Raw genomic sequence first — 25,062 nt, 5'->3', positions numbered from 1 at the left:
ATGCTTTGGGACATTTACCATTGCACGATCATGTTACTCTTTGGAATGCCTTGTCATATCATGGTAATAACATGATATTTAATCATTCAGTACTATACCAAATGTTTAACATGATACCATCTATGGTACTGCCACATATCTTTTTGAAAGTGTAAAAAGAATGCTTTTGTTTTTGTTTAGTTTTGTTTTATATCCAAAATCAGAAGGACCTAGAATCAGCAGCCTCGCTATAATGTGCTTCTCCTCATCACTGCTTCATCTTTTATACCTAAAAGAGCCTTGGGCCATCATTTAGATTCGACTCGTGATAAGGTGGACCACAGATTCAATTTTCAATCTCCATCAGCAACATAGAGATGTATAAATGGTCAGGATAGGATTCTTATGCAGCCATATGAAGTGCAGGCACATGGTTTGTTAGGCACATTTAATACAGGATACATTAATCACAACATCACTGCCATTATCAAACGTAAAGAGGAGGAATGAGCCACAGACGGTTTCCTTGGTAACAGAGATGGAGAAGACGGCCCCTAATTCCTCTTTGCATTGAATGTTTGTAATGCGCTGTAAATGCGCGGATGGAGTAGCTAAGAGTTCTGCTGTCGTTGACAAATTTCCCATCACAGGGCTGACCGAGTCTGGGATTTATCTGTGACAACTTTTTCCTCTGAGAATTGCCTTTCACTTTCTGTTTAACCATTAAACAAGGAGATAAAGTGGAACAAAGAGAAACACCAAGGCTTCAAAATGGCACATTAGCTACTAGTTTTTAAAGTAATATGCAGTTTGTATTCTGTCAGTGTTTATATATGACTATATTCAAAATATAACACTGCCTCTGTTTAAAAGTTTTGTTCTTGATTATTATATGATTGAACACTCATAGATGAGATACTTTTAAATGTAGATTAATTAACTGTATTTGTGATTTGATACCTGGATACCACTTGCTAACTACTGTAAACATGCAATGTAGGGAGGTTATTCAATAACAATATAGCATTTTATTTTAATTTTTTTTGGGGGGGGGGGGGTCAGTTGAAAGTCTATTTCCAATTCATAGTGACATGTTCTAATGTTTTATTTAATTATTGTGACTGTATTTCATAGTTGTGCCCTTACAGCTCCCAAATGTTCCTTTATTTCTATAATTGTGATATCTCATAATCTTGACTACTGTATATCTCACTTTTGTGTTTTTATTTCCCATAATTGTGACTTTATATCTCGTAATTATGGTTTTATTTACAATAATTGTGACTATATCTCACAATTGTGGTTTTATTTCCATAACCATAATTATATCTCATAATTGTTACTTTATATTTCACAATCGTGATTTTTATTTCCTATAATTGTGGTTTTATTTCCCATAACCATAAATATGTCATAATTATTACTGTTTATCTCACAATTGTGTTTTTATTTCCTGTAATCGTGACTGTATCTCACAATTGTGGTTTTCCCATAATCGTGACTGTATCTCATAATTGTGACTATATCTCACAATTTTGGTTTTATTTCCCATAATCGTGACTATATCCTGAATTGTGTGGGGGTGGTTATTTCCCGTAATCGTGACTGTATCTCATAATTGTGACTATATCTCAAAATTTTGGTTTTCCCGTAATCATGACTGTATCTCATAATTGTGACTATATCTCAAAATTGTGGTTTTCCCGTAATCGTGACTGTATCTCATAATTGTGACTATATCTCACAATTGTGGTTTTATTTCACATAATCGTGACTATATCTCATAATCGTGACTATATCCTGAATCGTGGGGGGGGGGGGTTATTTCCCATAATCATGACTGCATCTCATAATTATGACTTTATATCTCAAAATTGTGTTTTTTTTTTCAATAAATATTCAATAACAATATACGTAGCATATTATTTTTTTTAGGAAAAAAAGAGTAAGTTGAAAGTATATTTCCAACTCATAGTAAAAAATAAATAGGCAACTGTGACATGTTCTCTCATTATTGTAATGATTTATTTAATTATTGTGACTGTATCTCATAGTTGTGCCCTTACAGCTCCCAAATGTTCCTTTATTCCCATAATTGTGATTGTATCTCATAATCATGACTTTATATCTCACAACTGTGGTTTTATTTCCCATAATTGTAACAATATCTCATAATTATGACTTTATATCTCACAATTGTGTTTTTATTTCCCATAATTGTGACTATATCTCACAATTATTATTGTATATCTCACAACGTGACTATATCTCATCATTGTGACTTTATATCTCAAAATTGTGTTTTTATTTCCCGTAATCGTGACTGTATCTCATAATCGTGACTATTAATCTTAATTGTGTGTGTGTGGGGGGGGTCACCGTTTGACCTATATCTCACATCTGTGGTTTTATTTCCCATAATCGTGAGTATATATTTCATAATCGTGACTATATCTTGTAATTGTGGGGGGTTTTATTTTCCATAATTGTGACTATATCTCATAATTGTGACTTTATATCTTTTGTTCAATAACTGCGACTCACAATAATTATTGTGGTTTTATTTCCCATAATTGTGACTTTTTTGTAGTTGTAGTTTTATTTTTAATAACTGTGACTATATCTGATAACTGTGACATTAACATTGACAATAGTGACTATATCTTGTAATTGAGACACATTGTGTATATTACACATAATTGCAACTTTATTTTCAACAAATTCAACAATTTATTTAACTTTAGACTGCTATTAAAACCAGTTCAAAAAAGTAGGTGCGGTACATAAAACTAATCTAGTACCTGTGTTGTTTTTGTGCAGGGTGCTGCTGCATACCCAGAAAATGAAGACCAGCAGCAGAGGCTGCGAGAGGCAGCTGAAGGGTTACGGGTCGCCACCAACGCAGCCGCTCAGAATGCCATCAAAAAGAAACTCATCCACCGGCTGGAGGTGAGGACATGTATTATGCCACGTCCTGTTCAGTGTCCACTCTGTGTTTAATCCTGCCTCGTATCACAGTTTTAACATACTCAATTATATGTGTGTGTGGGGGACGCTAATAAAATGTAAAAATGGATTACTGTACAAGCTCAACTTCATCCATCCCCATTTTTTTGTGTGTTTAAGGCAAAATTCATATTAGCAAGGAATAAATGGCTTTTCATCAGTCTGTATGTGGTAGCAGTCTTTCCATAGAGGGTATTTTTCCATCGGCCGACAGTTTCAGTCAGTGGGATCCAGCGTTCTGGTTCTGTTTGGTCTCTTCACATCAACAAAAATGGCTTTGTTCTCGAGGTTATTTTTTTCTGTCTCTTCCATCTATCATCCTTCCTCACACATGGAATATTCTTTCATAAACCAAAGAATCTTTTTCTTGTTGCTCGCCTTTTTTGTTCTTACTTCTAAAGAGTTGCATGCTGCCACTGGATTTTGCTAAATCCTTTTATGACGGACATTGCCAGAAACATCCCAAATGCTCTACAATCCTTACTGAACCTGTAATGAAATTCACTCAGAACAGTCGGGTCTTTGTCTGGTTAACACTACATCTAACCCGTTACAGTGATGCCAGATGTTTAGCGCATGTTATGCTCAAAATGCACGTTCACTCATCACCGCTGCTGTGTGAATATGATGAATCACAACACCACAGAGACCCGAGGAAAAACTGGGATTAAAGTCCAGAACCTGATTTGAAATAACCGAATAAATCAATCGGGGCTAAACGCTATTGAGTCTCACTAATTTGTGCACACTTATTCTTAAGCAGACCTTAATGTCGATCGTGAATCAAATCGATCCATTATGGGAAACAGCGAATATATCAGTGCTGTTTAATGAATTTGATATGTTGTGTTTTCCTCAGTTACAGGTATATTTTTCATCTGTAAATGTTAGAAAGTCCTGCAAACATCCATTTTGTTGTCAGGGGTGGACGAGGCGCGCGTGAGCGTCATAAAACCAGATAGAATGGCTGCATGGCTAGAAACTGTAAAAAAAAAAAAAAATATATATATATATATATATATATATATATATATATATATATATATAATAAGTAGAGTAGAGGATCTTAGCTTAGCCTTACAGTTAGCCTGCTTTAGACCAGGTGAGTTTCCCAGCATGAGTTGCAACAGTGACTAAGCTTGATCTAGGTCTGTGTTAAATTAGTTTTATGAAAACAAATCATTTGAAAAGAAGTCAGACTAACTGAAGTAAGCTTGGCTTATTTGGTTAACTTGTTTTATGAAACAGACTTCGAGGCATTAAAAGTGATCAGATTTTCTCCATTGCGTCATATTGCATCAAATTGCATTGTGTTGAAATGATTCGAATTGAAATCGGATCAGACTGCATCATAACAGGGGTGAATCATATTGCATTGCATGGTTAGCTACTTTATACTTCATTCGTATCTTTAATGTATCGAATCATAGGCTATGCATTGAGATGCGTATCGTGTCATGAGATGCACATCCCTAGTTTGTAATATAAAATTATTATTATTAATATTATTTTCTTAAATACTTTTTTTTATTTACATTTAAATTTTACAATAGTTTTATTTACTATTTTTATTTAGTAATAGTAGTGAAATAATAATAATATTAATAACTACTACTGTTATTATTATTATTAATAATATTTAGACCTAATTTATTGTAAAATATATATATAATTTATATATTTTCTAATCAACAGTGTAATATAGCAATAATATTTATATTTGTATATATATATATATATATATATATATAATTATATTTATTTACATAGTAATAGTAGTAGTAGCAATATATGTATTATTATTTTTGTTGTTGTATTGTCAGATTTATATATATTCACAGCATTTTTGGTCAAATAGTGCTGTCCTACTTTTTTTAATCACAATTTGTTTTTATATAATAATTGCTATTTTTTTATTATGCAGCTCTACCCAATTTAATAGTCTGCCACCGTTTGCACATTTGCGGTGTTAGTAATTATTAAAACTGTAGTTTGTTATTGTTATTTGTCTGGAACAGAATGCAGCTAAGCAGGCCGCAGCCGCAGCTACCCAAACCATTGCCGCCGCCCAGAATGCAGCTGCATCCAATAAGAACACCATGTCACATCAGCAGCTCGTGTTCAGCTGCAAGGTATTGTGGGTAGTTCTGTTCTGGTTAGTTCAGGATTTTTTAATTTGAATGAAACTTTTCCGACTGTGGATTTGTGGATGCTTTTCAGGCAGTGGCCGACCATATCCCACAACTAGTTCAGGGAATGAGGGGCAGTCAGGCCTACCCGGAAGATCTTGGTTCCCAGCTCGCCCTTATCATCGCCAGCCAGAGTTTCCTGCAGGTAAAATGCACATTCTGTGTTTGTTTAACAGGCTCTGATTTGACGTTTAAATGATCCTAACATTGTTTCTGTCTCCAAACAGCCAGCAAGCAAAATGGTGACTTCTGCTAAAGCAGCAGTTCCGACGGTAACCGACCAGGCAGCTGCGATGCAACTTGGTCAGTGTGCCAAGAACCTGGCCACCTGCCTGGCAGAGCTGCGCACAGCTGCACAGAAGGTGCCCACAGTTCACTGCCTCCTAGTAGATCCAAGACACCTTTAAATACTGAAGCATATTGTAATAATAACCTTGCTGCAATGCACTACATCAGGCATAGAGATTCATCCTTCCATTACTCATGTTTTAAAGGGGCAGTACGGACAGAAATGATAGGTTTCTCATAATCTAAGGTTAATAGTTTTCTCAAATTTTAACAGTTGAATTTCGATGGGAATCTGAGCAATTGGGAACTTTTCAAGAGCTCTACAGACAGTCAATAAAACTGTATTAAGCTGTGAAAGAGACGCTGTTCTCCAGGAAGCTTTCTGTGTGTGCAATCAGTGACGGAACAAAACACGGACAAATATATGCTAGGACAAACTTTGGGCTTCTGGTGTGTGCTTAAATGGACAAATACAAACAATAATATTTCAATATGTCCGTCTTGGTGAGATTTCACCAACTAATCCAGTCAGTTATATCTTAAGTGAACATAAACAGTTGGGAAAGTAATTGGGATTGTTTGTATATTAGTTCTGTGCATTCAGTCTTAAAGTGACTGCAGCCTAATGAACCTGCTGCCGTCTGAGTCATTTAAAATTAATCAAACAACGAATGAAACTGAGAGAATCATTCACTTCTCATCACTTAATAACTGTAGTAACTCATTTAAGAATCGCTTTATATTTAATTAATGCTATGCAGTGTTATATTTTTTATTTGAAAAAAATAATAATAATAAAAATAGAATAAAATACAATGACAAATTAAATAGCAAATAGACTTACATTCTTACCAGCTACTGGAAGGTAGTTATTTTTTTCCTTTCAGAAAGACATTTAGCAGCTAAACAACTGATTTATTGTTAAAACAACAGTAGAATCCACTAAACGCACTGTACTTCGGTCCCTCTGAGCTTTGTGTTCAGTCCTGTCAAAAATAAAAAATGGCACTACCCTGTCTAAGGTTTATGGACAATGGAGCTTTTTCACGAAAGTTGGCTGAAAATGTTTGTTTGTTATCTTTGTGTATTGTTTTATAGGCTCATGAGGCGTGTGGTCCTCTGGAGATCGACTCGGCTCTCAACGCTGTTCAGACGCTCAAGAGTGAACTACAAGATGCTAAAATGGCCACACTGGAAGGACAGCTCAAACCGCTACCAGGACAATCGGTAGGTGAAATTTATCACATAATATGAAATCTTCAGACTTGTTAGTGGTAGTACTTAACGTTACATCTTATGTCTGTAGTTGGAGAAGTGTGCTCAGGATCTGGGAAGTACGTCTAAAGCTGTGGGCTCCTCCATGGCCCAGTTATTGACCTGTGCTGCCCAGGGCAACGAACATTATACTGGTGAGCTGACTACTGTTGCTTTTCCGCGTATTAAACACAATATTTCCGGAGAATATATCAATCCTGAATATGAAACGTGCAGTATAGCAACAGGATTTACACAAGTAGGACACGTTCCTGGATTAATTTTGGGTCAAGTCCTTGATTGTTTGGTAGAACACAAACAGCAAATCTTGATCCATGAACGTGTCTTGTTTTTGTAAATAATGTTAAATCGAATGAAGTACTATTTGATTTTAAATAAACACTCCAAACATGCTTAATCTGAAGCAATTTACAATGCGTTCAAGATATATATTGTTAAACTATATGTGTTTAACGGGAGTCGAACCAAAGACCTTGGCATCCTTAATAAAAAATCTCTACCAGTTGAGCTAAACAAAAAGTAGTTAATCATCCATGTTTTTAATCATTCAAGTTACTTTTGCAATTTTTTGCAACAAAATGGAGACATTTGCAGAAATGTCTAAATTCTTCTCCTAAAAATGCATCTATGAGATGCTTGTAAACTGGCAGTTTTCCCAACAAAGCTGCTTCTTCCAAATTAAAGGCATGAAAACTGAGAGGAGAGCGATGCAGTAACTTACCTGCACCACCCATCATTTTTTTACTCCGTCTGGCTGGATTGCTGCTCTCAGGAGAGCTTCTGAAGACAGATTTTAATGGCATGCTCGAACAAGCTTCTGCAGCTTCTCAAGCCAAGGGTATAACTAACCCCCGTCCCTCATTAATCTTATTTTCACTAGATTTAACATACCATCAGCAATTGGGCTCTACTTGGCTGGATAATGCAATTTGATGCAATTTTCCTGCATTGGCCCTTTCTTTTTTTTCACTTTCTGTTCTATAAGTAAAGGCCAGTTCCCATATGGCACCTTATTTTCTTTCCACACTCATTTGCTGGAACAGCAGGGGCATTCTGGTTCAACCATGCTCCAAAATGAGGCTTAAAGCTTTATTTGGAGCAAGATTTGAAAAATGTCCCTCATTTTGCATTACAGTTTACTACAGTAGGTCAGTAAATGTAAAAACAAGGGGAAAAAATAAATGTTTTTTGTAACTTATAAGTTATGGATATGCTAGACTGTGCAGATGTGGATGAAACCAGAATAATTTTTTATGACTGATACCAGTATTGATAATTAAGAGGAGAATGTGGTTGGAACTTATAACACGCATAACATGTGGATATGACATAGACGGACTACGTGAGAACCACTATGGATGATAAATTCAATCTGCTGCCTTGTTATTACTTTCATGCACTCTGCGCTATAATGTGATGCATGCAAAATAGATTCGGCCATCACAAAGTCTCCATCCACAAACAGACGTACATCGTCTGCAGATAAAAGGTATTTCATTGCTCTTTAACATGTAATCTGACCGGCCTATATATGTGCAATATTTTAAACTAGCCCTCACTAACTGAGTTTAAAGCCTCAGTTATGTTAGAATGCATCTATTCTTGTTGCAGTTTAAAACACAAAATAGTTATGCTATGACAAGAACAAAGAGTCTCTCTCTTGCTCCACCCATATGCACGATAATATCATGTATAGTCGATCTCACGGGCTGACGATATGACGATTTGAAAAATTACCATATCGCCCAACACTAGGTTGGACGCCATTTATAACGCAATAATGGTATAAAAAATTAAACCAAAAAACAATTAAAATTGGCAAAACTAGAATGAACATTTATTTGGTAAATTTTCTCTTTAAAAACAAACAATCTGAAGATTAATTAGGATTTATTGGATTTGTCCAGTCAGTTATTGTAATATATATTATCTCATACTGTCAAAAATCAGCCGATTAATTGTTCAGAGTGATATATCCTGTGAACGCTATGGTAAATATAATATCAGTATGTCAAATATAATTCATGATCTTGCCGATATATCGGTCGATAATTGATAGATATAATCTCAGAATGCTTAATAGTTTCCAATTATTGTCCAGTTATATATTGTTCGATTGCTATGATAAATATTTTCAGATTGCTAGATATCATTGTAGTCTGCACATTTTACCAGAACACTGATAATTATAATCTCCTAGTGACAGATATTATAGATTAGAGGATCTGATCAATAAATAGGTTGATCATTATAATCAAAATAATCTCATAATATCAGATAATGGAAGATTAATCAGACAATAATTGGCAAAATCAATGGCTTATCACTCAATAAATAATCTTATCACTGAGATAGATATAATGTCAGTGTTAAATATTGGCTGATATATCGGTCAATCAACATGCTAGAAAGATATAGTATTAAATGTCAAATTTATGTAGATTAATCAGACTGGCCAATATATTGGTCAATCACTATGATAAATATTAGATTAGATTAGATTAGATTCAACTTTGTCACTGCACATGTAGGTACAAGGCAACGAAATGCAGTTAGCATCTAACCAGAAGTGCAATAAGCAGCAACTACAGAATACACAAGGTCTATAATATGTAAAATAACTATACAGATAAGTATTATGGACATAATTTACAGATATTAAATACTATTAGCATGATATACAGATAAGTGTACTATGAACATAGTATACAGATGGATTATGTAAAGTGTATGTACACTATAGGCAGAACTATGAACATAATTACACTATTGCAATGGACAGTAAAGTGCATAGAAAATATTTCAGTGTGCAAATGGATTATTCAGTGTTCCTGGATGAACAGACAGTAATGCAAGTAATAACAAGTTACTGTTTTTTGCTTGTTGTGAATAAATAAATAAATCAGTCAGAGTGTTGAAGAGGGGGAGGAGGATGTGTGTGTGGTGTGGGGGGTGTTGAGGGGTGTCAGAAGGCAGAGTTCAGCAAGGAGACAGCTTTAGGGAAAAAGCTGTTCCTGAATCTTGTGGTCCTTGTCCGGAGGCTCCTGAAGCGCCTCCTGGAGGGCAGGAGGTTAAACAGTCCATGGTCAGGGTGAGAGGAGTCCTTGAGAATGCTGCAAGCTCGACGTAGACAGCGTTTGCTCTGGATGTCCTCAAGAGCAGGAAGTGGTGTCCCTGTGATGCGTTGGGCAGTTTTCACCACCCTCTGCAGTGCCTTGCGGTCAGCCACTGAGCAGTTCCCATACCAGACTGTGATGCAACTGGTCAGGATGCTCTCAATCGCACACCGGTAGAAGTTCACCAGGATGGTTGAAGACAGCTGGTTCTTCTTGAGTGTCCTGAGGAAGAAAAGGCGCTGGTGAGCCTTTTTGACCAGGCTGGAGGTGTTTGTGGCCCAGGACAGTTCCTCCGAGATGGTGGTTCCCAGGAACTTGAAGCTGGAGACTCGTTCAACAACCATCCCGTTAATGTGGATGGGGTCATGCGTGCTTCCTTTCTTCTTCCTGAAATCCACAATGAGCTCCTTGGTCTTATTGGTGTTAAGGAGCAGGTTATTGTCAGCGCACCATGTGGTCATCTCAAAAACTGTTCAGTCTGGTTGATGCATATTGACTTTATTAATTGGTGATACATTTGCCCAATTGCTATGATAAATATCATCTCAGAATACAAAGTATAGCCCTTTTAATGGGATACTTCGCCCCAAAATGAAAAGTTTGTCATTAATCACTTACCCCCATGTTGTACCAAACTCATAAAAGCTTTGTTCGTCTTTGGAACACAATATAAGATATTTTGGATGAAACCCAGAGGCTTATGACTGTCCCTTATAGTCTACCAAGCAAGTTACACTGTCAAGGTCCAGAAAAGCAACATCAGAATAGTCCATTTGCCATCAGTGTTTCAACCCTAACATTATGAAGCAACAAAAATACAGTTTGTAAGTGAAGAAAACAAAAATAACGACTTTTTCAGCAATTCCTTTGTCAACAGTGTCCTCTGTGTCTCTACATCACTCAAACTGCCTACACTCTTCTGTGTCAGCCATGCCACAAGGACTCGCTGTTTATACATGTATTTATTCTTTGATTTGAAAGAAAACAGCACATCCCTGTGGCTAAGCTTTGGTCTAGCTGTTATATCGGTAGAACACTGTAATCGATATAATATCAGAATCTCAAGTATTGTACAGTTATGGTATACAGTATTGGTCGAACTCTTACATCAGTAGATTACTGCAATATATATATATATATATAGCCTAAGAATGCCAAATATCGTCCAAATAATCAGTCCGACTGTTTATCGGTATATCGATGTATAGATTACTGTAATATATATATATATATATATATATATATATATATATATATATATATATATATATATATATATATATGTTTATCGGTATATCATTGCCAAATATCGTCCAAATAATCAGTCCGACTGTTTATCGGTATATCGTTGTAATAGATATATTCTCAAAATGGCAAATATTGGTTGATTGATCAGTTTGATGATTATATTGGTAGACCACTGTGATAAATATAATCTTGAATTTCCAAGTATTGGCCTATTAATTTGTCTGATGATTTTATTGTTAGATTACTGTGCTATGTATAACCTCAGAATGCCCAAAAATTGTACAATGAATCATCCTGGTCCTTATATCAGTGATAATATATAAATATGCAATTGCTGTGTTTGCGGCAGGTGTGGCAGCAAGGGAAACCGCTCAAGCTCTGAGGACATTGGCCCAGGCCGCAAGGGGGGTGGCAGCGAGTACCGTGGAGCCCCAAGCTGCAGCGGCCATGCTGGACTCTGCCTGTCACGTGATGGAGGGCTCGTCCATGCTAATCCACGAAGCCCACCAAGCCCTAGTGTGCCCTGGTGATGCCGAGAGCCAGCAGAGATTAGCACAGGTAGGACGACACACATTACATGCATTTCACCTTTAAACAACACGCAAATAACGACAGATGTCCATCCATCTGCGAGAACATTTATTCAATGGCAAGCTTAAGTTGAAGTTTGGTTACATAGTTATCCAAAAAAAGTATTTATTCGTCTTTATATTAGGCCAGAATAGTTTTTGTTTTTTTCAGCAACTGTGTTAAAACCAGATCAATCTCCCATCAGCTCCCTCTTGGCAATTATCTCCAATAAACTGAGAGTTTTCTATCGTCTCTCTGTTTCTCGGCGGTCCTTTTTCTGGAAGGTACCAGCGTGCCTTCTGATTCGCACAGGTTCCTTTGGGATGCAAACATATTGCTCGGCATATGTCTGTGACAGTGGCATAAATTAGGGACACGGATTTCGCTGTTGTGCCGAGGGGCTGATTTGAATTTTAGATTCATGCCACAAAACTCCGGGCCTTTGTAGAGTTATTGATGGGAGTGTCTGTGTTTGTTGGTGTTTTTCAGGTGGCGAAGGCTGTCTCTCACTCTCTGAATAACTGTGTGAACTGCTTGCCTGGACAGAAGGATGTGGACATGGCTCTCAGGAGCATTGGCGAGGCCAGTAAAAAATTGCTTGTAGAAAATGTACGTTTTTTTTTTTTTTTTTTTCAGTTCTGTGAAGCTAGTAGTGAGCCTAAACATAAAACGGTGTAAATGATCAGAAACAATGTTATTATATAAATTGTCACAATTTATAAATGCTGTTCACAGAAATTCCATCTGATCATGTTTCATGAATGAGGCCAAACAGTGATCAACATTCACTTTTTCCAGCTTCCTCCGTGTTCCAAATCCTTCCAAGAGGCCCAGACGGACCTGAACCACACGGCTGCGGAGCTCAATCATTCAGCCGGGGATGTGGTGCAGTCTTCACGTGGGAGCAGCAGCCAGCTGGCTGTGGCTTCTGGGAAGTTCAGCCAAGACTTTGACGAGTTTTTAGATGCTGGCATCGAGATGGCTGGACACACTCAGGTACAGTTTCAGCACCCTCTTAGAGCCGAGAGATGATTTTTGACATACTCCGCCCACAGACAAATCTCATCGGTTCATTTACATTCATGCATCATTTAGCAGATGCTTTTATCTAAAGCAAAATACAAAAAAATAACCACCTCTTCAAAGAGCTAACGATATTCATAATACACAATGGCAGGTTTATTAAACAGCTAGGTTAGGTACAAAATCCCACTTATGCATCCTCGCATTTATCAAATATTTTCTTTCTCAAAGTGAATTTGTTTCTCAAAGAACATTTTGCTTTCAGTGAAATGACAATAATTAACATTTTTCATGTACAAATGTATGTTATTTTTCAAAAGATGAAATATGTTTTTGAAAGAAGTTACTTATACTCCCAAAGGCTGAATTTGTTTAAAAATACAGTAAAAAAAAAAAAAGATACATTTCACAAAAATGTTTTTGAAATTTAAAATAGGTGTTTTCTATTTGAATACATTTTAAAATGTAATTTATTCCTGTGATGAAAAGCTGAATTTTCAGCATCATTGCTCATCACTCGAATATGCTGATTTGATGCTCAAGAAACAATTATGGTTGTTATCAATGTTGAAAACAGTTGTGCTGCTTAATATTTTGTGGAAACATGACACATTATTTTAAGTTCTTTGATTCAAAGAGCAGCATTTATTTAAAATATTTTTTGTAACAAAAGTAACAGTAAAGACTTTTAGAATTTAATGCATCCTTGCTGAATAACTATTCCTTTCTTTCAAAAATAAAATCAACTTTTGAAAGTTATTATACACAGTATATATGTCAATCAACTATCCAAAGTGAAAAAACAAATGGCGGTCACATTTTCTAAAATGATTCATTTGTTAATTAGCGCCTCACATCTAATTCACTCAGGCACATAATTGTTCCAGAGAGCATGAAGATGCTCCACCCTAATGAAATCTTTGATGATGTTCTGGTTCTGCATGTTTTGTTGATTAATTTGGAAAGGCGGTCGAGCAGAGGGGTTGATGGAGCGTGACATGCCCATTAAAGGATGACTGAGGGTCTGGCAGGACAAAACCGGCCAGAAGCCATCAGCAGATAGTCCAGCTCTTTGAGACTAATGCCCATCGAAATTACATGTAAAATAAGTGCCACTGCTTGCTCTTTTCAAGGGCAAAATTAGAAAAATAGTTAGTTTAAGGTAACCAGCTTCAGGAGATTTTTTTTTTTTTTTTTCAGTTTTATAGAACAAAAAGTTGAGAAAACTCAAAAATCTACTACAAAAGCAAGTTGAAAAAGCTCTCAAATCTCCTGAAGCTGGTTACCTTAAACCTTTAAGTTTTCTAAACTTTTGATTTTTTTTTTTTTGCAGTGAATCAACTCAGATCGTGAATATTAAATACGTGGAATCATGTAATTAATATTCAGTAGACCTACAATGCTTTGAAAGACAAACAGTGGTTTACCACCTGTTTTGGTCTGTTCTTTACACAAAGCTGTCATATGTCTACAGAAGATGTGAAATATGTTGCTTAAGTAAGCCGTGTGGACCACGTTTATGATACTTTTATGATATTTTACATCCTTTTTGAAGTTTGAAAGCTTCCTCATTTATACTTGCATGGATCATATTACAAGCAAGTTTACATTTTTGCAGTTTTTACTATTTTTCTCACAATTGCTTCCTCACAATCTTAAAATTGAGTTTATAACAGAATTGCAAGTTAGAATTGTGAAATGAAAAGTCAAAATTACCTTTGTTTTTATTCCATGTCAGAAACAAGCTTCCATAGAAAAGTGTCGAGTATGTTATTAAAAACATCTTTTATATTACTTTGAAGTGAGTAAAATTAAATGAGAGTAGTGATTTTTTTTAGGTAGCCCATCACTTTAAATTTTGTGACCATAAAATATAACCTGTATTCAAAGAACACTGCACATTTTTCTGTTGAAATAAAGTTGAAGAACAACATAGGCTGAGCTGGCGTCTTTTGTTTCCATAGTCCAAAGATGACCAGATCCAGGTGATTGGCAACCTGAAGAACATCTCTATGGCATCCAGCAAGCTGCTGTTGGCCGCCAAGTCCCTCTCCGTTGATCCAGGGGCGGCAAATGCCAAGAACCTCCTCGCAGCTGCGGCACGGTAGGAATGAGCTTCATTCAGCGGTCTAGGGAGAGTTTAGTGATCATTAACCAGTCAACCTGAGGGGCAGCCTGCAGGCCAACAACAAAAAATTAGATATTCAGCTGAATGTTTTTGCAAAATGAGACACTGTGTGAATGAGTGTGTGAGTGCATGCCTAGCTAACCATGTTTTGGGGACATTTGTATCCAGAAGTGTATTGTTATTGTGTATGTTTGCGTGTGTGCATGTTTTGTTAGTGTTCGAGTATTGTTATTGTGTATGTTTGGGTGTGTGCATGTTTTGTTAGTGTTCGAGTATTGTTATTGTGTATGTTTGGGTGTGTGCATGTATTGTTAGTGTTCAAGTATTGTTATTGTGTATGTCTGGGTGTGTGCATGTTTTGTTAGTGTTCGAGTATTGTTATTGTGTATGTTTGGGTGTGTGCATGTTTTGTTAGTGTTCGAGTATTGTTATTGTGTATGTTTGGGTGTGTGCATGTATTGTTAGTGTTCAAGTATTGTTATTGTGTATGTTTGGGTGTGTGCATGTTTTGTTAGTGTTTGAGTATTTTTATTGTGTATGTTTGGGTGTGTGCATGTTTTGTTAGTGTTTGAGTAATGTTATTGTGTATGTTTGCGTGTGTGCATGTTTTGTTAGTGTTTGAGTATTGTTATTGTGTATGTTTGCGTGTGTGCATGTTTTGTTAGTGTTCGAGTATTGTTATTGTGTATGTTTGCGTGTGTGCAATCTGTGCATGTATTGCTATTGTTTGAGTATTGTTATTGTGTATGTTTGCGTGTGTGCATGTTTTGTTAGTGTTCGAGTATTGTTATTGTGTATGTTTGCGTGTGTGCAATCTGTGCATGTATTGCTATTGTTTGAGTATTGTTATTGTGTATGTTTGGGTGTGTGCATGTTTTGTTAGTGTTTGAGTAATGTTATTGTGTTTGTTTGCGTGTGTGCATGTTTTGTTAGTGTTCGAGTATTGTTATTGTGTATGTTTGGGTGTGTGCATGTTTTGTTAGTGTTTGAGTATTGTTATTGTGTATGTTTGGGTGTGTGCATGTATTGTTAGTGTTTGAGTATTGTTATTGTGTATGTTTGGGTGTGTGCATGTATTGTTAGTGTTTGAGTATTGTTATTATGTATGTTTGCGTGCGTGCAATCTGTGCATGTATTGCTATTGTTTGAGTATTGTTATTGTGTATGTTTGCGTGTGTGCATGTTTTGTTAGTGTCCGAGTATTGTTATTGTGTATGTTTGCGTGTGTGCAATCTGTGCATGTGTTGTTATTGTTTGAGTATTGTTATTGTGTATGTTGGCGTGTCTGCATGTTTTGTTAGTGTATGAGTATTGTTATTGTGTATGTTTGGGTGTGTGCATGTATTGCTATTGTTTGAGTATTGTTATTGTGTATGTTTGCATGTGTGCATGTTTTGTTAGTGTTCGAGTATTGTTATTATGTATGTTTGCGTGTGTGCAATCTGTGCATGTATTGCTATTGTTTGAGTATTGTTATTGTGTATGTTTGCGTGTGTGCATGTTTTGTTAGTGTTCGAGTATTGTTATTGTGTATGTTTGCATGTGTGCATGTTTTGTTAGTGTTCGAGTATTGTTGTTGTGTATTTTTGCGTGTGTGCAATCTGTGCATGTATTGTTATTGTTTGAGTATTGTTATTGTGTATGTTTGCGTGTGTGCATGTTTTGTTAGTGTTCGAGTATTGTTATTGTGTATGTTTGCATGTGTGCATGTTTTGTTCGTGTTCGAGTATTGTTGTTGTGTATTTTTGCGTGTGTGCAATCTGTGCATGTATTGTTATTGTTTGAGTATTGTTATTGTGTATGTTTGTGTGTGAGCATGTATTGTTATTGTTTGAGTATTGTTATTGTGCATGTTTGCGTGTGTGCATATTTTGTTAGTGTTTCATCTCTATGTTGTTTTTGTGTTTGTGCGTGTGTGTTTGGGTGTGAGTGATTTGTTTGTTAAAATGTTTTGTTTGAATTTACATGTATGTGCGAGTTTTTGTTTGTGTTTTGTTATTGCTGCTGTGTTTATAAGTGTGTGTAAGGTTTGTGTGTTTTGTCCAATGTCCCCCACACAAGCGTAATAATACAGCATTATAGACATAATACTGAATGTCATAAGGAAAATTGAGAATTGTTTTGGGCTTGAGTTACATATACGGCTGGAATTAGGGGATAGAAAATATTATTAGCTCAGTATAAAAACAATAGAAGTGGAAAATACCTATCATGATGAAAAACATGTCTGTTTGCGTGTGTGCGCGCTCGTGTGTGTGTGTGAGAGCGAGAAAGAGGAGTGCTGCAGAATCCTCTCAGGTATCACCGGAAAGCAGCTGCTCCTGAGGGTTTTGAGCTAGATTGATTTAGTTTCCTTAATGAAGGAGAGGGCAGACTGACACACATACACTCTAACACACACATACACACACACTCACTCTAATCTTGGCTCATATGAGTGTAACAAAACCTTGTTTTATCATGATTCTCATAAATTTGTAAGACCTCAATGGTAGTGTCTCCTTCCTGCATTTAGGGAGTGAAAGCTCAATGAGAAAAATAGATTTGATAAGTGAAGTCTTTGAGGAAGCTTTTTGTGTCATTCTGACTGTGTGTGATTTTTCTGTGTTTCAGAGCGGTCACAGAGAGCATTAATCAACTCATCACACTATGTACCCAGCAGGCACCAGGACAAAAAGAGTGTGATAACGCTCTACGAGAACTTGAGGTACTAACACGCACTTAATCTCTCAAAGTTTCATCTGTTATATTTGAGATGAGTATTGGTGAAACTGATGATTTTGTACTTCTATGAATGTAAAGAAAAATAATGAATTGCTTTTTTATAAACATAGATATATGAATATTACTATATATATATTAGGGGTGTAACGGTTCACAAAATTCACATTTCGGTTCGATACGGTACACTGGTGTCACGGTACGGTTCGGTACGTTTTAGATACAGCAAAATGAAAAAATTGGCAGACAAATATCCTTGATTTTTAAAAAATGTTTTATTTATTAAAACTAACAAAGTATGTTTTGTTTTTTTAAACCTGGGTTTTCCACTACAGAGTCAGGTCTCATATCCGCGGTTATAACGTAAATATACCAATCGCCGCGGTGTTGTCTTTTGCCCTGATTGAATCCGTTGGAAATGTCTGTCTAAATGCTGCGGGGATAGTTTGTTGGGTGTATGTTTACCCTTTTTTTCGTCTTGTTCCAGATACTGACACACTAGGGTGATGTCGGCGTAAATGTGTTGACATGTTTGAAGTATTCCCGCTGATGTACCCTATTGTCATGTAGCAGATGCGACATACCGTTGTTTTTTTTATCCACCCTTCTCTTGCCATCACCATTATAGTTTACAGGGAATCAAAAGTGCACCCAAACACCAGACCTGTTGGTTATTGGAGGATCTTCTATTTCTTGTCTGTTAAACGCATTAGACATTTTGCAACGAGCCTTCAGCGCGTACTGAGTGAGCGAGCGCCTGACTGAGTAGCCTAACATAAACATATAAGTTGGTGTTATTTTTTCTTCGGTGGTGTCAGGGGCGTTGCCTGTTACGTCGTTTGGGTCATTGGGCTACCTTGTGGAACGCATATCATTATATTTCACACACTTTTTTATTTTCCAAATGTAATTAATAAGTCCAACGAACCGCTCGGTACATAATGCGTACCGCGTACATAATGTGTACACCCCTAATATATATATATATATATATATATATATATATATATATACACAGTCATGCCCAAAAATATGGACTCTCTGGTAATTATAGTAATTAAAGAAGGCTGTGAAAATTAATCCGCACTGTTAATCCTGTTGTTCTTTTATTTAAAAAAAAATTATGGCCAATGTGTATTAGCGAAAAACATTTGTTTCATAATGATATTTCCCCCCATTTTAAATTCTTATTATCCAATGAAAGCTTAGATTTTTGTGAATTTTTTTAATAAAATATCAAAAGGATTAACAATGCAGATTAATTTTCACAGCCTTCTTTGATCATATTGACCATCTTTTTGGGCATGACTATATATATATATATATATATATATATATATATATATATATATATATATATATATATATATATATATATATAATATATATATATATATATATATATATATATATATATATATTCCTCATTTATATTCATATTTTTAATACATACTTTGAATTTTTTTTCACATATATTATAACAAACAGTATGAAATAAACAAGACAAGTCCTGTTTTTCCTGTTAGATCTTCTGTGGTGGTCTTATATAAATAAGATCAATGTTAGATCATATTTGGCCATATTTTTTTTATCAAAAACAGCGTTTTGTTTTATGCTTTTGTGAAACATTCAAATATACCAGCCACAGGCAAATTGTGTGTTAAAGTAGAGCCAACAATGATGATTTGTGATCTGTGAATCATGTCAGCATTAATCATTGTGAAATGGGTTGTCTCTGCCCTCCACAAAATGCTTTTTGTTCATTTTCTGAGGTATTTGGTGGTGTGCTTTTTATTAAATTTATGAGCCTTGAAATTCTTTGATATACTGTAAGTTAGAAAAACCTCAAATATCTCAAAGCAACAGGCATGTTCAGCATCTTATTGACCTTTCCCTCTCCCACGTACACACAGGCTGTTCGAGGAATGTTGGATAATCCCAATGAGCCGGTCAGTGATCTCTCTTATTTTGACTGCATTGAGAGCGTTATGGAGAATTCCAAGGTAAAGAATCCATCACAACATTCCTGAATTCTTTAAAGAAATGTGTTCGTTCCAAATGTTTACACGTCTTGCCATCTGACTGAACAGGTTCTCGGGGAGTCCATGGCTGGAATCTCACAGCATTGTAAGACGGGAAACGTGCCAGCGTTCGGGGATTGTGTGGGTGTGGCGTCCAAAGCGCTGTGTGGGTTGACTGAGGCGGCGGGACAGGTGAGCTTTTGGCTTGATACTCTCCGAGGCGCCTCCCACAATGCATTTGAAACATTATGCTTTAGAAACGCAATTACAAATTCAGTAGCTAACTTTTATCAACAACATTTGATTTAATCGACAACTTGAAAATGCTTTTGCAACACATTTAGCTTTTGGCTAAATTTCTGAGGCTGAGGGAAATAATGTAAGACGGGGCTTGTTATTGTAATATAATATAATATAACATAATGATACAGAAAGAAAATAATAGAGTAAAAGATTCAAAACATAGCTGTACTACTATTAGTTATATTTGTTTTTTTATATATATTTTATATATATACAACTTCTTATTTCTGTGTGCCTTTGTTTTTCGCCAGGCCTCTTATTTGGTAGGAGTCTCAGACCCCAACAGTCAGTCTGGTCATCAGGGATTGGTCGATCCCATCCAGTTTGCACGAGCCAATCAGGCGATTCAAATGGCCAGCCAGAATCTGGTGGACCCGGCCAGCAGCCCATCCCAGGTGACTGTCTCTTTTAGTATCAAGTTTTATTCTTTCTTTTTTACTTTTCTGGCCATATTCTGATTGGCTTTTTGAATCTTTGTGTCTTGAATTTCCTTATTTTTTTTGTTTGTGTAGGTTTTGTCAGCAGCTACCATTGTTGCAAAGCACACCTCGGCTCTTTGCAACGCCTGTCGTCTGGCATCTTCCAAAACAGCCAATCCTGTAGCCCGGAGACATTTCGTGCAGTCAGCCAAAGAGGTCGCCAATACAACAGCTAACCTTGTCAAAACTATAAAGGTACAACCTTCAATTAATTACCAAAAGATCATTCGGTACCAAAGTTAATTGATAATTGATTGAATCGTGTTCATTAGCATGAAGAATGTGAGCTTGTCTGACAATTTGCAGTTGATAAAGCTTTATTTATGAGTGAGGATTGAAGTGTTTCAGCAGATGTGATCTCTCTGCTGTGTTTCTCAGGCCTTGGACGGGGATTTCTCAGATGAGAACCGCGAGAGATGCCGAGTGGCCACGACCCCACTGATAGAAGCTGTGGATAATCTCTCCACCTTTGCCTCCAACCCTGAGTTTGCCAGCATTCCTGCGCAGATAAGCCATGAGGTGATGATATACCGAATACCACAATATGTCATTTATAGTTTTTTGTGTGTGTGATTGTGTGGGTACTCCTATTTAGAGCCAAATGATTAATCCTGAACCAAATGAGAAGTACAGACAAATCTAAAAATGCCAAAACAATGCTCTGGGGTTAGGATTTGTCAGACAAACTGTGTAATAGTGGATCTTTCTGCAGGTTACTGCCGATTTGATCAAAAACATTGATTCAATTGATTTCAAACATGGAAGACTGTAATCGGTTTATGAAAATGCTCCATATAAACACCTCAGTCAGAATAAAAATGGCCAAATCGAATGAAATTGTAATCGGTTTGAGAGGAGTGGGATAAACCTTTCTATAAACCCAACAAAATTAAAATCCTGCCATGTAAACACATTAAACCGATGACTTTGTGGCATTCTGGATTTTAGGGACACTGACACTACAGTAGAAACTGAAATAGTGGAGGCAGAATAAGTGTACATGTACACAAGGCTATTCAATCAATTACTCAACTGATTTGTTCAAAAGCAATTACTTTGCAAACATTAAAAAGTATGTTCTATATAGTATGAATTTTTGTAGTATGAACATAATCGGTACATGCTACATCCATCATGTTTTCTGTCGTGTGACCTACCAGCATCAGTTCATTGCTTTACTTCAATTCACAAATATTCTCGGATGCCTGATGAAGTAGGCCTACTTTCTCTTTTTCCACCGTATAGTATTATAGTAGGGAAATATGTAATTTCAGACGCAGCCTGTCTTTATTAGTGACTCATAGAACTGTACACTTGACCAATTTGATTAAAAGCAATGACTCATTACAACAAAACAATTGACTGTCTTTATGAGTGACTCATTAAATTGTTTACTCAACCTATTCCATTTATTCAGCAATTACCAATTGACTGTCTTTATGAGTGAGTGATTGAATCGTTTACTCAACCTATTCCATGTATTCAGCAATTACCCATTGACTGTCTTTATGAGTGAGTGATTGAATCGTTTACTCAACCTATTCCATGTATTCAGCAATGAATCAATTGACTGTCTTTATGAGTGAGTCATTGAATCGTTTACTCAACCTATTCCATGTATTCAGCAATGAATCAATTGACTGTCTTTATGAGTGAGTCATTGAATCGTTTACTCAACCTATTCCATGTATTCAGCAATGAATCAATTGACTGTCTTTATGAGTGAGTCATTGAATCGTTTACTCAACGTATTCCATGTATTCAGCAATTAATCAATTGACTGTCTTTATAAGTGAGTGATTGAATCGTTTACTCAACCTATTCCATGTATTCAGCAATTGATCAATTGACTGTCTTTATGAGTGAGTCATTGAATCGTTTAATCCACCTGTTCCATGTATTCAGCAATTAATCAATTGACTGTCTTTATGAGTGAGTCATTGAATCGTTTACTCAACCTGTTCCATGTATTCAGCAATTAATCAATTGACTGTCTTTGAGTGAGTCATTGAATCGTTTAATCCACCTGTTCCATGTATTCAGCAATTAATCAATTGACTGTCTTTATGAGTGAGTCATTGAATCGTTTACTCAACGTATTCCATGTATTGAGCAATTAATCAATTGACTGTCTTTATGAGTGAGTCATTGAATCGTTTACTCAACCTGTTCCATGTATTCAGCAATTAATCAATTTGACTGTCTTTATGAGTGAGTCATTGAATCGTTTAATCCACCTGTTCCATGTATTCAGCAATTAATCAATTGACTGTCTTTATGAGTGAGTCATTGAATCGTTTACTCAACCTGTTCCATGTATTCAGCAATTAATCAATTGACTGTCTTTGATTGAGTCATTGAATCGTTTAATCCACCTGTTCCATGTATTGAGCAATTAATCAATTGACTGTCTTTATGAGTGAGTCATTGAATCGTTTACTCAACGTATTCCATGTATTCAGCAATTAATCAATTTACTGTCTTTATGAGTGAGTGATTGAATCGTTTACTCAACCTATTCCATGTATTCAGCAATTGATCAATTGACTGTCTTTATGAGTGAGTCATTGAATCGTTTAATCCACCTGTTCCATGTATTCAGCAATTAATCAATTGACTGTCTTTATGAGTGAGTCATTGAATCGTTTACTCAACCTGTTCCATGTATTCAGCAATTAATCAATTGACTGTCTTTGAGTGAGTCATTGAATCGTTTAATCCACCTGTTCCATGTATTCAGCAATTAATCAATTGACTGTCTTTATGAGTGAGTCATTGAATCGTTTACTCAACGTATTCCATGTATTCAGCAATTAATCAATTGACTGTCTTTATGAGTGAGTCATTGAATCGTTTACTCAACCTGTTCCATGTATTCAGCAATTAATCAATTTGACTGTCTTTATGAGTGAGTCATTGAATCGTTTAATCCACCTGTTCCATGTATTCAGCAATTAATCAATTGACTGTCTTTATGAGTGAGTCATTGAATCGTTTACTCAACCTGTTCCATGTATTCAGCAATTAATCAATTGACTGTCTTTATGAGTGAGTCATTGAATCTTTTACTCAACGTATTCCATGTATTCAGCAATTAATCAATTGACTGTCTTTATGAGTGAGTCATTGAATCGTTTACTCAACGTATTCCATGTATTCAGCAATTAATCAATTGACTGTCTTTATGAGTGAGTGATTGAATCGTTTACTCAACCTATTCCATGTATTCAGCAATTAATCAATTGACTGTCTTTATGAGTGAGTCATTGAATCGTTTACTCAACCTATTCCATGTATTCAGCAATTAATCAATTGACTGTCTTTATGAGTGAGTGATTGAATCGTTTACGCAACCTATTCCATGTATTCAGCAATTAATCAATTCACTGTGTTTTTGAGTGAGTGATTGAATCATTTATTAAAATAATTAGTTAAAAAGGACTGATTCATTTAGAAACAAAACAAGTGTCTGTTTTATGAGTGAGTTATTGAATTATTCACTCAAGCAATTCAATCAGGAAAGAAACAACACAGCGTGGGTTGCTCAGAGACAAGCAAAGGTTGATTTGTTTGTCTTTTTTTTTACCATCAGTCAATGGTTCCAAAAGTAACTGCAAATATCTTGCATTTTACAAGTATTTCCTTGTTAAATGTGCCTACACTGACTTCGTAAATAACTAGATGACTTCTCTGTCTTTGAAATGTTGCCTGTAATCTTGTGCCAAAACAAAGTGGTTTCTCTCCGTGCACTGACTGTTTGACACTGAACTTCCTCACAGGAAGTCTAAAAGATCAGTGAGTGCAGGAGTTTTGCAAGGGTTTTTTTTTTTTTTTTTTACCCAAGTCCCTGACAATTTTATCTCCTCAGTCTGTTTCTGGGGTTTGTGGGAGTTTGGTTCTGTTCCTACAGCAGCTTCTTGCATGTTTTTAATCTAGAATTATTTAGGACTGAAAGTGTGTTTGTATGAACATTCCAACAATTTTGGTGATTCATCACTTTTTTGCATTTTATGTTTTTTGATGGATGGGTTATATAACGAATATACATATATATACATACATATATATATATATATATATATATATATATATATATATATATATATATATATATATATTATGAACATTGTAAATACATTATAAAACTTTAAGAATTATACAATAAAAAACTTATTTCTTACCATTCCCAGGGTTCAGCAGCGCAGGAGCCGATCGTTCGCTCAGCCCGTTCAATGCTAGACAGCTCCACCCACTTATTAGAGACCGCCCGCTCTCTCATCCTTAACCCCAAAGACCCGCCCACCTGGTCCATCCTGGCAGGCCATTCCCGCACCGTGTCAGACTCCATCAAGAGCCTCATCACGTCCATCAGGTCAGCAGCATGCAAATAAACACCTGATTCAGCGGTTTGGTGAATGTGAAAAGCTTGCAGCTTCAGTCTCCATCAGGTGATAAATAATAATAATGCGGGTAAAAGATGAGTTTTAATTTCATCTTGTAATAAATAACTGAAGAGCAAGTGTTATTAACAGTAGCAGCTGTTCAGTCCTCAGACATGCTCTCGTTTTCTTCTCAAATCTTCCCGTGCATGTTACAGCTCCAGGGGGAAGTGATATCTCCAATAAGTAAGCAGTGGAATGGAAAACCAGGGCAAGCCAATGAATAGAGAATATTATTATATTAAATTGATACATAAACAGTTCAGCACATTAATGT

At 36.0% G+C, this 25,062-nt stretch overlaps 1 protein-coding gene across 3 annotated transcripts in view; it reads left to right on the top strand.

Annotated features, from left to right (window-relative positions):
* tln2b (talin 2b) overlaps nt 1-25,062 on the top strand; it is a 161,475-nt gene that overhangs the window by 112,793 nt on the left and 23,620 nt on the right. For all 3 annotated transcript variants that reach the window (XM_026202816.1, XM_026202817.1, XM_026202818.1), the window contains 17 exons: nt 2,800-2,928; nt 5,004-5,117; nt 5,206-5,319; nt 5,402-5,536; nt 6,561-6,689; nt 6,769-6,871; nt 11,451-11,659; nt 12,161-12,280; nt 12,470-12,667; nt 14,659-14,798; nt 17,436-17,529; nt 19,457-19,546; nt 19,634-19,756; nt 20,119-20,262; nt 20,380-20,541; nt 20,725-20,865; nt 24,537-24,718. In XM_026202816.1, coding sequence (XP_026058601.1) covers nt 2,800-2,928; nt 5,004-5,117; nt 5,206-5,319; nt 5,402-5,536; nt 6,561-6,689; nt 6,769-6,871; nt 11,451-11,659; nt 12,161-12,280; nt 12,470-12,667; nt 14,659-14,798; nt 17,436-17,529; nt 19,457-19,546; nt 19,634-19,756; nt 20,119-20,262; nt 20,380-20,541; nt 20,725-20,865; nt 24,537-24,718 — 2,327 coding nt within the window. The remainder of the gene's footprint in view (nt 1-2,799; nt 2,929-5,003; nt 5,118-5,205; nt 5,320-5,401; nt 5,537-6,560; nt 6,690-6,768; nt 6,872-11,450; nt 11,660-12,160; nt 12,281-12,469; nt 12,668-14,658; nt 14,799-17,435; nt 17,530-19,456; nt 19,547-19,633; nt 19,757-20,118; nt 20,263-20,379; nt 20,542-20,724; nt 20,866-24,536; nt 24,719-25,062) is intronic.

This window comes from Carassius auratus, chromosome 25 (genome assembly GCF_003368295.1).
Source record: "Carassius auratus strain Wakin chromosome 25, ASM336829v1, whole genome shotgun sequence".
Taxonomy (NCBI): domain Eukaryota; kingdom Metazoa; phylum Chordata; class Actinopteri; order Cypriniformes; family Cyprinidae; genus Carassius; species Carassius auratus.
This window is presented reverse-complemented; position numbering and strand designations above follow the sequence as displayed.